The sequence below is a fragment of the Haliotis cracherodii genome, unplaced genomic scaffold (assembly GCF_022045235.1).
Source record: "Haliotis cracherodii isolate W230 unplaced genomic scaffold, xgHalCrac1.p SCAF_4, whole genome shotgun sequence".
NCBI classification, from domain to species: Eukaryota; Metazoa; Mollusca; class Gastropoda; order Lepetellida; family Haliotidae; genus Haliotis; species Haliotis cracherodii.
The window spans coordinates 6,761,710-6,779,853 of NW_027266297.1; the positions used below are offsets into that span (position 1 = coordinate 6,761,710).

Consider the following 18,144-nt stretch of genomic DNA (forward strand, 5'->3'; position numbering starts at 1 on the left):
CTTGTAACTGTATTATCAAACTAAACTTTCTTTCCTATTCAAGATGGCGACACGTGTAGAATGTGTAAGAGGACTGATCACAAACGCTGCTTTGTCGATGCGGTTATATCAGATCGGGATTAATTGAATCTTTTCTTCCTGGTAGATGAATGACAGGAGTGCGAGTTGTTTTGAAAACTGATCTAATTTAGCCAACCTCGTTATCCAGTGTTGGTCCGGGACGTGAACCCAACTGATCAACCTAAAAAAAACAGGGTGCCGAACTTAACGTGACTAGTTCACCATCAGTCGTTTTAACTAACAGCTGAGCGCGAGAAGAAAAACATTTTCGCTCCCCGCTCACTGCTTCGATTATCGATCTCCTCTCTACGAACAATGGCGGTTGAAAGACTATTTAAAAAGAACTCCCTGACTAGATAAACCAGATAAATTATTCATTATCCACAGCGGAGCGAAGGTACAAAGAGGCCACTATTATTCTGTTGGAGCGGAATGGCTCACGGAATTGCAATCTTGGTTTTGTTTGCTGACAGTCTCAATTCAACGGGTAGCGAGGCTTGAAGGAGCACAAATAGTCAAACAAGTCACCCTTGACAGACATTGAGCGAAAATGTTCTATGTCGTAATGGCGTCGACACGAACATGAACCTAGTTAGCTGGTGAGTTTGGTCCTAGGCCCGATATGCTAACCAGAGTACTGAAGAAAGTCCCCATAGTGTTCTCTCGGTCGCAAAGGAGTAGCCCTGTGCAGACAGACGGTAATACCTCAAACATTGTCGTTACCGCTTTAAAGACAAACTTTTCCATCCCTCTTTGACCGTTTGTCTACAATTCGGCCCATAAACATCGTATTCTTGGTTGATGCAAGTCATCGTATCCCAATTGCGTATATCGATGCTCATGATGTCTGTCACTGGATTGTCTGGTCCAGACTCAATTATTTACAGACCGCCGTCCTATTGCCAGAATATTGCTGAGTGCGGCGTTAAACAACAAACAAAAGAACAAAATCGTATGACATAGGTTACTTGGTCAGATATGTGTCGTATGATGTAGGTTACTAGTTCAGATATGTGTCGTATGACATAGATTACTTGGTCAGATATATGTCGTATGATATAGGTTACTAGGTCAGATATGTGTCGTATGATGTAGGTTACTAGTTCAGATATGTGTCGTATGACATAGATTACTTGGTCAGATATATGTCGTATGATATAGGTTACTAGGTCAGATATGTGTCGTATGATATAGGTTATTTGGTCAGATATGTGTCGTATAATATAGGTTACAAGGTCAGAAATGTGTCGTATGATATAGGTTACTAGGTCATTTATGTGTCGTATGAAATAAGGGTTACTGAGTCACATGAGAGAAACTAGGTCATATGCGTCATATCTATGCTGCTAGATCATGTGCCATATGGGCGCATCATAGTTGTTATGTCATGTGTTTCGTATCTACCCTAGAACTACCCCAGTACTGAACACAGTGGCGTTATCTACAGTTTGTCCATATAATTCCACATTTTCTATAGAGATGGCTGCTATGGTAGCGGGGTCGTTGAATGCGTCACAATTCGCCTTGATTCTGTCTTGGCTTGTCAGCATCCATCACGTGATCGTTTTCCATCATGATATTGTTGTTTGTTTGTTTGTTGTTTAACGCCGCACTCAGCAATATTCCAGCTATATGACGGCGGTCTGTATAAATAATCGAGCCTGGACCAGACAATCCAGTGAATGACATCATGAGCACCAGTCCACGCTATTGGGATACGATGACATGCATCAACCAAGTCAGCGAGCCTGACACCCGATCCCTTTAGTCGCCTCTTACGTCAAGCATGGTTGCCTTTTAAGGCCAGCATGGGTTGCTGAAGACCTATTCTACCCCAGATCTTCACAGGTCACCATTATAACAACTACTAAAATCTGCATGACTTCGTGTCTTCCTCCCACATTAAACTGACACGCCGTGATATAACTGGCATACTGTCTTATGCGGCATTTAACCAAAATCACTCTCTCTTATTGATGTCCTATCCCTACATGATAAAGAAAACAAACAAACGCTTGAATGTTCCTAGAAAATAATTCCTAAATGCTTCTACGTGTTTTCATGTCTGCAATGACAAAGTTTAATGACATTACAACACGAACGCAATCAAAAATATCTCGGCTTAATGTATGATCAATTAACTAGGTATACTCCCCAGGGAGCTGAGAATGAAAATTGGATGTACACGGATCCATTGACCAATCATTAAGTCAGCGGTATTTGTATAGAACAATAGACAATAGTCTGTGAAGACGCAGTTTGGGGAGGGGAGTGGGGTTTCCCGAAGTGTGGGTTGGGAGATGAATCATTCTACCTGATGTACATGTATATCAATTCAAAACCTACATTTTCTTTCTCAAATAATAACTGTCCGGCTAATGTCGTCTAAATAAAGTGATGATATGTAACTTGTATCATTTATAAACTTTGCTGTGTAGATATATTAACCTTTGATGTGTAGATATTGATTTCTCAAAATATATCTAGGTCAGGGTGATGCTGTACTCCGTGAGGCGATGAATCATACTGCGTCATTAGTATCAATAAAACATGTTTGTCAATTAAATATTTTTTTGTCGAAACATAACCGATCTGGTTCTTACTATACAGGTACACTGAGAAGTGATGATTCATATTATGGAAGGTGTATCAAATTCAAATATACTGACGGGCGAAAGAAAGTTTACACTTGAAAATTGAATTTGACAATAATTATTACGAACCATAATAGATTGAAAGAGTCACGAATCCCTGCAAACTTAAAAAACACACATCCATGTTACCCAGAGAGAGAGAGAGAGAGAGAGAGAGAGAGAGAGAGAGAGAGCACTTATTTTGCCTCAGGTTTAAATGAAAAGAAAGAAGACATATGTTCTCGGCCCTCCACCATCACAATGATATTAAATTATCGGTCCCTCGCTTCATAACAATCATAGTAAGTTATGACAGTCGCTTGTCTGCTACGAGTTTATGAATCATCGTTAAAATGACAAGGTTGCAGAGGAAACGTTCTAACGCCACCTGACAGGAGGACTACCAGGGCTTTCTACGTGCGTGCAGAATCAGGAAAGTCATTTGAATCCGTATTTGACATTACCATTTTGTACTAGAAAAAGTGAGTAGGGTTTTATGCCGCCGCTTCTAGCAATAGTCCAGCAATATCACGGCGGGGAACACCAGAAATGGGTTTCACGTATTGTACCCATGTTGGGAATCGAATTCGGACCCTTTGCGAAACGAACGAAAGCTTTGACCATTAGGCTACCCCACCACCTCTGTATGTAATATACAGAACTGGGAATTATAATTTGGGTAAGTGATCAAAACAGTTGTTATCAGATGTAAAACGAATTACTCAGATTAAAGATTTAGTTTGTGAGAAATCAAGCTCACCTAGTTCTAAAATGGCGCGAATCCGTATGTAAACCCCGAAGTATTAAGTGAATCGAGTGTTATGCCGTTCATAGCACTATTCCAGCCATACCAGGTCTGGGGTCTCGAATGAATATGACCTGGAACTTGATAGGGTCTTACTAGCTGTTACTTGTTATCTTGACAGAAGCAATTGGGTCTCTGTTATTACGTTGTGCTATCGACATACCAGGAATATGTATCTGCTGATAACAACAGTTCAAGTATATATTATGCACATCGAAGAAGATTAAGCACCGCTCATTCTATATATTCATATATCCCAAACTTGCCACGTATTTTGGGGGAAAGTTCAATTGCAATAAAGTGCAATTCAGAGCTACAGATGAGCTGCGTTTTAGCGAAAAATACCCCGAAACTATTCAAAACCCAATTACTTTCAATTACCTTTCGTACAGAAACGCATGCATTAAATGGAAAACGCAATTGTTTGAAAAAAGCACGTGTAAATACCCAATGTATTTTTTTCAGCATGCGTACAACGGAGCTAATTTCCGAAACACAATTACGAGCTAATTTACTTTCCGAGTCCAGCCAATATTTAGGACCGTTATATACATCTAAATCATTATTTTATTTGTTTTAAATCTCAAAATGCTTACTCATTTTGGGAAAAACCCAATAGAGTGATGACTACGATGAGTGAAAAAATGTTGGTTACCCAATGAAAAATGTAACAACCCAATTAAAATAGAAACCTTCGAGAGAAAACTCAATTGCTCAAAACGTTATCTGGAGCTCTGTGCAATGATAGCATGGCTCTTACGAGTATTAACCAATATCTTGATACTAGACATTGGTGTTCAAATATAAAACGTCAATGCCAGAGAATAACCAGTCTCGATTATCCACTGAAGCACTGAGGATCAGTGACGACACCAGGTGTTCGCAAAAACGTTAGCATGTCCTGCCCCACCTGCAGCACCCGCCATTCACACAATTTGTGATAATATATATTGAAAATATAGTTTTATTTGTATTTGTGAAGTAATTAATGTGATACGGTAAAAATACACAGTTAGCAATAACAAACAAACTATGCCACTGGCGGCGGTTGTATCTATCAAGCTCTGTTGCTAGTTATTCATGGTTACATTTACTCCGCAGGATACTCATTAAAAAAACAGGGAAAATGCGCCTGCGCTCAAACATCTCACTGGATAGAGTCCAAAACAAGATAATAAAATAAACACACGCCAGGTATTTATTTCGTAAACAATTGGCATGTCAAACCATAATTAATGAAGACGCAAACATACTTTATAACGGGGCAACACGTGTCCCATAGATAGATGGGTGAACGATAACGGTATAATTATATTACTGCCAGACCCGTGCAACATTAAACCACTACAACATACGATCCTGCATCAAAGGCGGGCACATGCTGGAACAAGGGTACGTGTGGAATTATAGGTTGCGTAAACCGCCACCACCCGTTCCTGTTTACCGTTATGCAATCCACAGCCTCATCACCCAGTGACCGTCCAGGCATGTGCAGGCGCTGCAACTTAGGTAATTTATCATCACATATCTGATCCAGCCAAGCATTGAATGATCTTGGTTATCCATTAGTCGTGATGGAGATGCAGCTGGGTCATGGTTCCGGGTCAAACTGGGTTCCCTTGTATCAAAATAACGTGAATTATTTTCTCCTCAATCTGTGTGAACGTACCGTTGTAAGTGTGTTAGCTGGAGTGTTTTATGGGTCTATTAGCAATATTGCATCCACCACACGGCAGGTTTCTGTGGGGTGCAGCTTCTACAACACACCTGGATTATGTGGGGGTGTTGTGTTTTGCAGCGACATTGCGGCAGGGCTACAGGATAAGGGCTTCACACGTTGTACCCATGTGGGGAATCGAACCCGCTTTAACTACGTATACTAGACTACCCCTGATACTGCAGTAATCTAGACTTGCCAAACATTATAGACTTGCATGGGCTGTAGTTGATATATTTGTATCAGGGTCTGTAAGACAGACTAGACTACAGCTCCTGTTCTATATTAAAGTTGGAATTATATATTGGGTTAGTGATCCGAACTTTTATGATCAGATGCAAAACACATTGCTCAGATTAAGGATTGCATTAAAGAAATATAACCTATCCATTCCTTAAATGACGTAAATCCGTATATAAAACCCCGGAACCGTTTGAGGCACTGTTCCAGCCATATTCAAGAGGGGATTAGCACCGAAAACATCCTACATAGGTAAAAGGTTTTCAATGGAATATAAAGTCGAAATATACCTTAAACTAGACGACTTGATACCACAGGCTGTAGATAGCAAGAAGGGGTATCACACAATATACTCATGTATAGAATTGAACCAGGTCTGACGACTGACCACAAAATGCACAAGGCTCCCTCCCAAACACCCTCAACGCATCCTCGATTATCAAGGGCATATTATCCGTTCTATTATGATACATACCCTTGAAGTTAGCACTGAGTTAGCATTGCTCATTTGTGTAAATCAATTGGTCGGCTATTTATGGCGTTACGTGACTCGAGCTAAACATATGTTGGAGATATACTGAACAAAAACAGTAAGTCATCATGATTATTTTTTTGATAGTTTAAGACATTTTGTGCCCAGTCTTCACTCTAAAAAGAATTCCCAAACACATTCAAGATCCCTTTTTTTGTGCAGTATAGAAAACACTGGATAAGCGAAGATGACTCCAACGGTCGAAACATGAAACTCAGCATAACCATTTGCCCTGCATCTTAACTGTGGAATATTTGCATATATTACAACCAAAACCAGTCCAAATGATAAAAATGGCAACGGACTATGGTAGTTATACAAATGAATACCTGATACATTTGAATTTACATTTTTGAAGCAGCCATGAAATAGTTCTACCTCGTCACCTGAGACAGCAAATATATTGAAAACTCTCCCAGTTGGTCGCAATATTCCAACGTTGACATTTCGTATATAAACAAATGCAGGCGTTTTAAATTGAATATATAAATCGTTATATCGATATTGCAGCGAGTCAAATTTCAGCAGTTCTATCTTCGCTAGTATGCGTAGCGGTGACTAGGTACATATGTTGGCCACCACCTGCGACAGTACATACTATTTGTGCATTCTTTTATACACGCAGATAGATATGCATGATGCGTTTCCCTTATTAACTAACAGCTGGCATGGTCGGCAAGCCCGTGTCAAGCTTGTAGAGTATGGTCCAGACGGTCGTCAACACACAGGGAGAGCCTTTGGCCTACTTATAAAAAATATCACTATCTAGAAGGATCTTGTTTTGTTTTAAAACTGTTCGCAGGTTGACAACGTCTATAAACATTCAAGAAATCCTTTGAAATTGTTGGACTTGCCACAAGGCTGTATAATATACATGCGGTATTAACCAACCAACCAATAAAAAACATGCTAACATGGAACCTAGCCATATAAGGAGAACTTATCACTAATATGTATTCCATTGAAAATGTACAATCTGGTCCTAATTATTCTGCTGTGTAACGGACTTCGACGGGCACAGGTTGTAAACGGGACAGGGTCATGTAGTGAAGCTTGCATAATAAGAGCTGAGGAGGGGTATTAGATTACAAGATTTCCGATTATCTACTGTGGTTTTCAACATCACGTGGGAGGGAAGTCCATTTGCATACCGACTAAATGTCTTTGAAGTATGAAAGAGTGAGTGAGTGTGAGTGAGTTGGGTTTAACGCCGCTTTTAACAGAATTCCAGTTATATCGCGGCATGTCAGCTTAACGTGGGAGGAAAGCCCCAAGTGATGCAGGTCTTAGACGTTTACCACTTCGGTGAAATCCACGAGCACGGGTATGGTGCTGACAAACCTAGAAACATAATCGGGGCGAACCGGGATTCGAACCCACAATCATAGGTTTCTGACGTGCCCAAGGGACGCAACTCTGCACAGCGAATCGCGGCGCCTTAGACAACTGGGCCACCCGTGCCCCTTAAGTGTAAAAAAAACCCATTGTTTGTTCATAGTGTTTGTGGTTTACATACTGGAGTAACTGCCATCTTGTACGCTATATATATATATAGTCACTCTTCACACACACACACACACACACACTCATACACACACACACACGCTTCTAAAAAGGGTGAGTATTGTTTTACTCCGCTTTTCGCAATATTTCAGCAATATCTAACTGCAGGGGTTACCAGACATGGTCGTCACACATCATACACATGTGAGAATCGAACCCGGATTTTAGGCGTGACATGTGAACCATACTTCCCGTGAAGATCCGGGTTAGAATAGGTCCTCAGCAATCTATGGTTTCTGCAAAAAGCGACTATTTATGTCGTAAGAGTCGGCTAACGGGTTCGGGTGGTCAGGTTCGCTGACTTGGTTGATGCGCCTATGCTCATGATGTCAATCACTGAATTGTCTGGTCCAGACTCGATTATTTACAGACCGCAGTCATATAGCTGGAATATTGATGAGTGCGACGATAAATAAGAAACAAACAGAAAAACTAAAGAACCATGTGTGCCATGACAGATTAACTATAGTAATGTATTAACGATTCGGGTGGCCCTTAACTTCTTTAGAGTAGTATTCATACGAATGTATATTTGCTGGGTAGGCGGTGCATGCGTATACGTATATACACTTGTCTGTACGGTAGACGTGTATGATACATATACCGGGCTATAGGAGGTTCCCCTGGTTTTTAACAAAACAACAACAACAACAAAACAACAACAGGGGGCTCCATCCCCCTTCCCCTAGATCAGCCTATGTCGATTTCGCGACGGGGGAATAGACGCAGTGACCCCTCCACCCACGCTCTGGATGCGCCAGTGCTGTCTGTAAACATACTGTCGGTATATGACTTCTGGTTTTCCTCTAACAGTGTGTATTGCCACAAAGGTGTATTTACGATGAATTCTTTTCTCTAAATAAAAGACTACACTTTTCACCAAGTAGCTTTATATTCTGTCATACAGACCATGAAACACCCGACCCATCCAATACTATTAAATCCACCAGAGCCTTTTGCAAACATCTCCCAATGTCATTCACAAAATGTTCAAGCAAAGACAATCTACATCTCCTCTCGGGCAAAATTTAATCATAGCAATACTTGTATTATATTGTGCATGTCAATGTTTTTAATTAGTCATGTTCATCTTTTGTACCCTGCCCCCTGTAGGTGTTTATTTACAATAAATATTCTTCTTCTTCTATCCCGCGTTTTATAAACACAAAGTCTATATTAGCTGGCAATCACTACAGTTTTAGTCTCCTTTTTATAATATTTTATGAAGATAATGTAACCACTGTTTTTTTTCTGTAAAATCTATTTATTTCAGAGACTAATGATTTACTTACGGACCATCACGGGGTATTGTTTTACTCTCAGAGTGAAGAAAGTAGCCTTGCCCCAAGGCTGCTCTGAATGGTAAGTCCATCGGTGTATAGCAATTCTATCCTTAAAATAGGCAAGTCTAGATAGGCGGACAGTACAAGACGCGAGTCTAATATAGGGACAACTTGTTTTTATTCTTAATATAATCTAGAAATTGCCTAAAAAATAGACTTGTGCAAATCTATAAATAGAGCACAGCTTCCCCGATCTGTGCGAGGGCTTATATTTGTAAATTAATTGTATCGATTGCTAAACATGCCGTTTGTGCGGCGGCCTACATGAGCACAACAATACCAGACATAAAATCAATGGGTTTATCGACTTCATCCATGTTGTTGTTTTCTATTAAGGAATGTCCCAAGCGCATTAATAGGCTGCCACAACATATCAGTCACCACAAGTGCTTCTCGTTGTATTATAAGATAACGCGCCACATATGAACGGATGCCTCATACCACAACTATAAAACAGCATTGTTTATAATTGCTTCTGGCATTGTTTCTCACTACGGCTTATTAATATGATTAATACTGACGACTTTGATTACAGATAAAAAATAATTTAGTTCGTAAGGTCAACACACAGATATATTGATATTGTTGTAAGCGACCCGGCAGCCATCTTGTAAGGTGGTCGATAGAGATTAGGTAAATATTTCAATCAGGCATAATAGCGATCGCATCAGACATAATAGAAGATAATTATAAACCTTTCACAATAAGATGGATGGGCCGTTCTGTGACAGGGATTCGATATGGCTGTCCTTGCTAATATCACTGCCAGCTGACCTTTAACCCCAGAATATTAATAATCACTTCTGATACACATAAAGTAATAGCCGTTCGTATCGACTGGTTAATTATGTTATGATATCAGTCCATTGCGGTGCAGTTACATATGTAATTGATTGGTTCATTTCACACACACAGGATTCATTCGCGGTGTTTCCGATGCGCTAATAAATCCGTTTAGGTTGATAAGGAGTGTGTATGAGTACATGTGTGTTAGGAAGTAGGGCACGTGCGTTTGGCTCGCGAGCCACGTGGAGGGAAATGCACGAGCATTGATGGGATCCCGGGGGAGGGGAGTGTACCTCGTATCGCCTTACGTTCAGGCTGTGTCTCATATGCTTGGTATTTAAATATAGAGATATATGTCGCCTTGTACCATCTACTTCCATCTGGTGGCACGCATTCTTCAGCATGTTTCTAGGCGACAGATGCCATGGAAACGATGCCTCCTGGCGAGTGTTAACAGTTTAGCTGCGGAATGTAAACACGGGTCACATGACACGATGACTTCCTTCAAATGTGCAAATGTAAAAACATATATGTGAGATATAATCTACAATTAAAATGCAGGCAAAATATAACAAGTGAATAAATAATTATAAAGTGCACTTACCCTTGCGGCCGTGGAAGTAGTCGGTTTCTCCAATAGATCCCAAACCTTTTGTCTCCACTTTGCACAACCCCCCGTCCCAAAGTTCTCCTCATCCCGTTGTCTTATACTCTCTGCCTCTTTCCGTATTTCCTCAAACACGTGCTCCTTCTTCTGGTGGTATTTGTGTTGGCAGCATGATTCTAGATACAATTCGTCTATCCCCCAGTACTCCAAATCTTCGCTGAATGAAAGCACACACATCTCCTCCACTAAATGTAGTTTTCCCGTGCGGTAAAAATTTAATATTGATGCAAACGATCGCGGGTGGCGGTCAAAGAAGAATTCATTTTCCGCTAAATAATAATCATCACATAAATCCAATATCGCCTCGTGGGTGTTGCAATCCCGTAACTTTCCTAACCGAGTGTGAGGCATCCGATCGAGAGTTCGCCACAAAACTTCATGTTTCACACCTCCAACATTTAGTATTACCCTCTTGGACAACTGTTTGCTCCTCATGATGGTGTAAGGGTCCGGGGGAGCGGATTCCGAAGACGCGTAGTACCGCCCGGGGCTGAGCGTGTTGTCTTCATGGACTACCCCCATGTTTATGACTGTGGGGGGTGAGAGACCCTGCTCGGCGTCGGACGCGACGGAGGAGGTTACGGGATTGGGAGCTATTTTTACCTCTTGCTTGGCGATTTCCCGTTCTCTCCTCCTAGCAGAGGATTCCCTCAGAACAGGTAAAGTCGGGTCATCCCTCTTTCTGGAGTGTGAGGTATGGTGACGGAGAGATGACCCACGGGACCCGAGGTTCGAGCCGGCCATGCCATGATCCCCGTCTCGGCCCTGCCCGCTGCCGGAGCTGGATAAGAACATGATGATACGGGTATGAAACGGGTATCAGTCTGAGTGGGGGTGAGCAAGGAGCACAGTACGACACGACTGCAGCAGAGTGGACAGACGAGTTGAGGAGGAGGAGGAGGATGAGGAGGAGGAGGAGGGCCACATCACGACGAGGAGAGTTAGCACTGACCACTCGGGTAGACGGACTGACACAGACGGGGTACAAAGCAGGGTGCTAGAGTCTAGGACCGGGTACACCTTGACGGGCGGGGCGGGGGCAGGGAACACTCATCACAGTTTATGAAGCTAGCTGTTGAGCTGTCCTGCCACTGATGGCGGTCAACAGGTAAGGGTCAGGCAGGGTCACGGAGGACAGGCAGCAAGGGCAAGCACATTCTACACAGTGGCCAACCGCTACATCGCCGGGGAGGGACAACGCTGTGTGGAAGACAGGTCAGATGTCAGAGGTCATGTTTATAAGTCGGTCAGGAAAGGTCATGGTGAATCGTGTACCCTGAGGTGATCTCAATGTGTTCGTACATCTAGACAGAGTATGAATCTAGTCCGTGCGTATGTTAAAAGATAAACGACCTTCACCGATAATGCTTATCTTAACGTCACATGGTAAAATGTCACAACTACTATAAATGCAATTTCGTTCTTCTCTAACAATTAATAATTTCATAGCATATTAATATATGACAGCTGTGGGGATACTTGCATATGACATACATAATGTCGGAGTCTCCAGCCCGTTTTGAAATAGGCAGTTACCACTATGCGTGTAACGTAACGCTGATCACACAGAAAAAAACATCTGACACCAGTCGCTTCATCAGACTTTTCCACAGACCTCAAACACCACATACCAGGATGATTATGGCAGAACGCTCAATTAATGGTCACCGCAGTCACACTCTATCGCCAATTACGGAGGCAGGGGTGTGCATTCACATAAAGCATACATACATGGCCTTAAGATCACAGAGATATTATATGAGGTTAAGCGTCCAGAGCGGACATGTACATTGAGCTTTGGGTAGGCATACTAACACACACCTGAGGGTACACGATACACGACTAGTGAGTTACAATAAGCACATACGTCAAACCAAAGCTATCACTCGTACAAGCTCGCGAAATCATCTACGCGGGAACACTTACCCCTTGGTTGTTTTACCATAACACGTATGTACAAATCAAGCACACCCGAGCAAGCTGTGAACGTAATGTCAAGGATCTACTATGAGCGTTGACTACAGTACTAGGCGGGGATTGTGGAGGCTTGACGAGGAAGGGTTGTCAGCACCGTGAAAACGACAACCATCAGCGTTGCCTACCTCTCCATGGCTAGTCACACGACGTCGGCAACTCCATGGCCCAGGATTCACGACATGGAGCACAGTATTCCCTGTTTCGACACCAGATGAACAAGGAGTGAGGCTTTGTGTGCAAACATCCCATATACAACAGATGCCTTGAGGTTCCAGCGCGCCTACAGCTTCTCCCGTGTCGAGTGAGCTATGCAGAAGCAATGGCCCGCTTCATCTGACAAGCAGTGGAACGGCGGCAGGGTTAGCGTCCCCTCGCGATGTGGAAAAGATGCTACATGGCTACAGGTGTTCTGGAGTACGAGGGTGAAGACACCAGCGTGGCTACAAATGTGTGCCATGACATATCGTCAAGCTACCGCACCTGGCATCAATCATGGCCGCCAGTATCTAGATCGGCTTCCGGCGGCAAGGTAGGCGCCCTGCGAGACTATAGCTTACTGCATTGACAGTCACAGGGTATCAGCTAGGTCATAGAGTAGGCCAACAGAGCAAAGAGAGAAGAGCAGACATGATTAACTCAACCACGGACGGACTGACTGACGGACACATTGACGACTTACTCATTGGCAACGGCACACGTGCCTACTTGCAGCATGGAGGACGTTAGTGACACTCGACAGCTTGCCTTGGAATGGAGTCACCCCCCAACGAACACATATTACGTCTCCATTATACACCTGCGAATCGCGACAGTTGACAGCGTGTAGAAAATCAGGGCAAACAGCCTTGCGAGTCCACGGATTCTTGGTCCACCGTCGCACACACCGTCTTGGCAACCTGGGAATCACAATCACACAGTAGCAGCAGCAACGATAACTTCAACGGCGGCGACAGCAACGTCTACTACCCTCGCCGTGTTGTGGCATGTCCGCTGTCAGCCCTTACCGATGGAATCACGGGCGATCTGACTGGATGCTCTGTGTATCACAAATCTGTTTCACTGAGGGCAAAACTACCGACAATAATTTACATTTCTGGCGCTAATGCCATGGAGGCTGACATCACCCAACGCTGTGCATAATGAATGGAGCAATCACGTGACAGCTAATTATACACGACCTATCTTTGCGGTCCTTCCATTCAAAAGTTTGTGGTGTCGTCTGTGAATATACCAAACAATACCGAATCTGTAGCGCCGAGAGCTTGTGCAGTTCCGTGCCATGCAAATGAGCGGAGATGTGTATTGATTGAAGATAGACATATGCTTGCCGCCATCACTGCAGTCCAAGGCGAGCTAAGTGGATGCTACGCTGACGACAGCAGACGACACAATCAACGTTCTTAAGTTGTCGCAGGAGACCAATATATGTGCCACCGTTGGGTCTCGGGGCCCGGTCTCTGACCAACGCCATCCTCGGCAGTATCTTACATCATTGATTGAAAGACTGCTGACATTGATCCAGCAGAGCGGCTGTGAGGGGGCGGGAGAGCAACAGGCAGACGTGGAAGGTGGGGACGAGCTGTGCAGAATATCAACAGCATCACTAGTGAACTGACATACGTCATCATCACTTCAACAGTACACATAGGCACGTCAATACATCTACGCCACATCCAGCCAGACAGTCACTTCATCTTAAAACACTGTATAAACACATCGAGAAACTCCATATCGTACACATAGGTGCATCAATATTCATCTGCATATCTTGTTATCCTTAAGCATATCGATACACCTTGGAAAGATACATCTAGACACATCAGTACACCTTCATATACACCTGGGGACATCTATATACCTTCATATATATCTATACACATCAATACACCTTCATATACACCTAGACACATCAATACACCTTCATATACACCTAGACAAAGTAACATACCTTCATATACACCTGGACACATCAATACACCTTCATATACACCTAGACACATCAATACACCTTCATGTACATCAGGACACATCAACACACCTTCATATACATCTAGACACATCAAAACACCTTCATATATACCTAGACACACCAATACACCTTCATATACACCTAGATACATCAATACACCCTCATATATGCCTAGACACATCAATACAAGTAGCCACATGGATACACCTTCATATACACCTTGACACATCAATACACCTTCATATACATCTAGACACACCAATACACCTTCATACACACCTAGAGACAATAATACACCTTCATATACATCTAGACACACCAATACACCTTCATATACACCTAGAGACAATAATACACCTTCATATATACCTAGACACACCAATACACCTTCATGTACACCTAGACACACCAATACACCTTCATATACACCTAGACACACCAACACATCTTCATATACACCTAGACACACCAATACACCTTCATATACACCTAGACACATCAATACACCTTCATATACACCTAGACACACCAATTCACCTTCATATACACCTAGACACATCAATACACCTTCATATATACCTAGACGCATCAATACACCTTCATATACACATGGACACACCAATTCACCTTCATATACACCTAGACACATCAATACACCTTCATATATACCTAGACACATCAATACAAGTTCGTATACACCTAGACACATCAATACACCTTCATATACACCTTGATACATCAATACATCTTCATAAACACCTAGACACATCAATACACCTTCATATACACCTAGACACATCAATATTCCTTCACATACACCTTGACACATCAATATTCCTTCATATACACCTAGACACATCTATACACCTATACACATGAGTCTGCTGGTCGCATGTCTGTATTAAATATTCAAGATATCCGCAGCCACACAAGCGTTCCTGCCCCTGCCCCTGCCCTCACCCCCTACACCCCATGTGTACACTGTGCCAGCTAGCACAACCACATAGATCCCTGTCAGCGACGACTCTGCCCTACACCCTACACTCCATGTGTTCACTGTGCCAGCTAGCACAACCACATAGATCCCTGTCAGCGACGACTCTGCCCTACACCCCCTACACCCCATGTGTACACTGTGCCAGCTAGCACAACCACATAGATCCCTGTCAGCAACGACTCTGCCCTACATCCCCTACACCCCATGTGTACACCGTGCCAGCTAGCACAACCACATAGATCCCTGTCAGCGACGACTCTGCCCTACACCCCATGTGTTCACTGTGCCAGCTAGCACAACCACATAGATCCCTGTCAGGGACGACTCTGCCCTACACCCCATGTGTTCACTGTGCCAGCTAGCACAACCACATAGATCCCTGTCAGGGACGACTCTGCCCTACATCCCGTACACTCGTTGTGTACACTGTGCCAGCTAGCACAACCACATAGATCCCTGTCAGCGACGACTCTGCCCTACACCCTCCAACACTCGTTGTGTACACGTTGCCTGCAACCATAACCAGATTGAACCGACCCTCAATGTCAAAACGACCTGTCATGTTGCCAGATGCTGGAGTCATTTTACATAACATTTCTTCCGTGCACCTTCTTCATCCCCGTCTCCCCCTGTACATGCTTTTATTCATATCCTACCTCATGGTATAACGGTATAAATGTTAGCCAAACAACTTCAAGCATTTATGTCAGTATTCTCCTTGAAGAGATACCCCATGACGGAGCTGATCAACCCTTTGTCCGATCAATCATACAGCGCGCATATTTATGAATATCAATCTAAGCGCCTTAAAAGACTTTCTCATTAACTCAACCGTGTACAAGAAGCAGAGAGTGGCCATTTTCACTCCCATTAGTGAGGCTCATCTTTATTCATTCCAATCTCCTCTGTGTGTGATAAATCTCGTCCTGATGCATAACCATACGTCCTTCGCCACCAGCGTCCCAGCTTCCCCCGCATCCCGAGATGACAACACTTCCCCCCAACATCCACATCACCCAGCAGCACCACAGGCTCCAACCTCCTGTATCATACACTAGATCGGAAACACGGAAAACAACATCCCAATTCTTACTTTAAAAATATGAATGTATGTTCTCTTTTTGATAGGAATATATGTCTGTCAACACAATGTTACATCCCTGACCAGTTATATGAATGTAAGCACAATGTAAATTCACAAATGCAAGCACCATGTTACCTTTCTGATAAGAATGTATGCTCATATGCACATGATTCTTTTCTTATTAAAGCACCAATACACTTTCTTATAAAACGATATGCGTTTAAGCACCATATTACCTTTCTGATAAAATTATATTCACGTAAATAAAAGAGACCAAACCCTTTCCATATTAATCAGGAATGTCGGCTAAAAGCAGAGTCGATTGAACATCCGACTATATCATGAGCATATTGTCTTTCTTATAAAAAGGTATGCATGTTAGCACCATATTGCCTTTCTGGTAAAATAATACGAATGTAAGCACCATGTTACGTTCCTCATGAAATAATACGAATGTAAGCACCATGTTACGTTCCTCATAACATAATACGAATGTAAGCACCATGTTACGTTCCTCGTGAAATAATACGAATGTAAGCACCATGTTACGTTCCTCATAACATAATACGAATGTAAGCACCATGTTACGTTCCTCATAACATAATACGAATGTAAGCACCATGTTACGTTCCTCATGAAATAATACGAATGTAAGCACCATGTTATGTTCCTAATGAAATAATACGAATGTAAGCACCATGCTACGTTCCTGATAAAATAATACGAATGTAAGCACCATGTTACGTTCCTCATAACATAATACGAATGTAAGCACCATGTTATGTTCCTAATGAAATAATACGAATGTAAGCACCATGTTACGTTCCTGATAAAATAATACGAATGTAAGCACCATGTTACGTTCCTCATGAAATAATACGAATGTAAGCACCATCTTACGTTCCTCGTGAAATAATACGAATGTAAGCACCATGTTACGTTCCTCATGAAATAATACGAATGTAAGCACCATGTTACGTTCCTCATGAAATAATACGAATGTAAGCACCATGTTACGTTCCTCATGAAATAATACGAATGTAAGCACCATGTTATGTTCCTAATGAAATAATACGAATGTAAGCACCATGTTACGTTCCTCATGAAATAATACGAATGTAAGCACCATGTTACGTTCCTCATGAAATAATACGAATGTAAGCACCATGTTACGTTCCTCATGAAATAATACGAATGTAAGCACCATGTTACGTTCCTCATAACATAATACGAATGTAAGCACCATGTTACGTTCCTCATGAAATAATACGAATGTAAGCACCATGTTATGTTCCTAATGAAATAATACGAATGTAAGCACCATGTAACGATCCTCATGAAATAATACGAATGTAAGCACCATGTTACGTTCCTCATGAAATAATACGAATGTAAGCACCATGTTATGTTCCTAATGAAATAATACGAATGTAAGCACCATGTAACGATCCTCATGAAATAATACGAATGTAAGCAACATGTTACGTTCCTCATAAAATAATACGAATGTAAGCACCATGTTACGTTCCTCATAACATAATACGAATGTAAGCACCATGTTATGTTCCTCATAACATAATACGAATGTAAGCACCATGTTACGTTCCTCATGAAATAATACGAATGTAAGCACCATGTTACGTTCCTCATGAAATAATACGAATGTAAGCACCATGTTACGTTCCTCATAACATAATACGAATGTAAGCACCATGTTACGTTCCTCATGAAATAATACGAATGTAAGCACCATGTTATGTTCCTAATGAAA

General features: G+C 42.2%; 1 protein-coding gene across 14 annotated transcripts in view; it reads right to left on the minus strand.

The window, feature by feature from the left end:
• Positions 1-18,144, minus strand: part of LOC139480232 (potassium voltage-gated channel subfamily B member 2-like) — a 257,935-nt gene that overhangs the window by 74,447 nt on the left and 165,344 nt on the right. For 8 of the 14 annotated variants that reach the window (XR_011654408.1, XM_071263262.1, XM_071263261.1 and 5 more), the window contains one exon: positions 10,284-11,127. Coding sequence is in view for 13 of the 14 variants with exons in the window: in XM_071263262.1 (XP_071119363.1) it covers positions 10,284-11,127 (844 nt within the window). In the remaining variant the exon portion in view is untranslated. Of the gene's footprint in view, positions 1-10,283; positions 11,547-12,272; positions 12,394-12,448; positions 13,726-18,144 lie in introns of those variants that run through there. The other 6 variants (XM_071263268.1, XM_071263266.1, XM_071263264.1 and 3 more) reach the window with 5 other exon arrangements.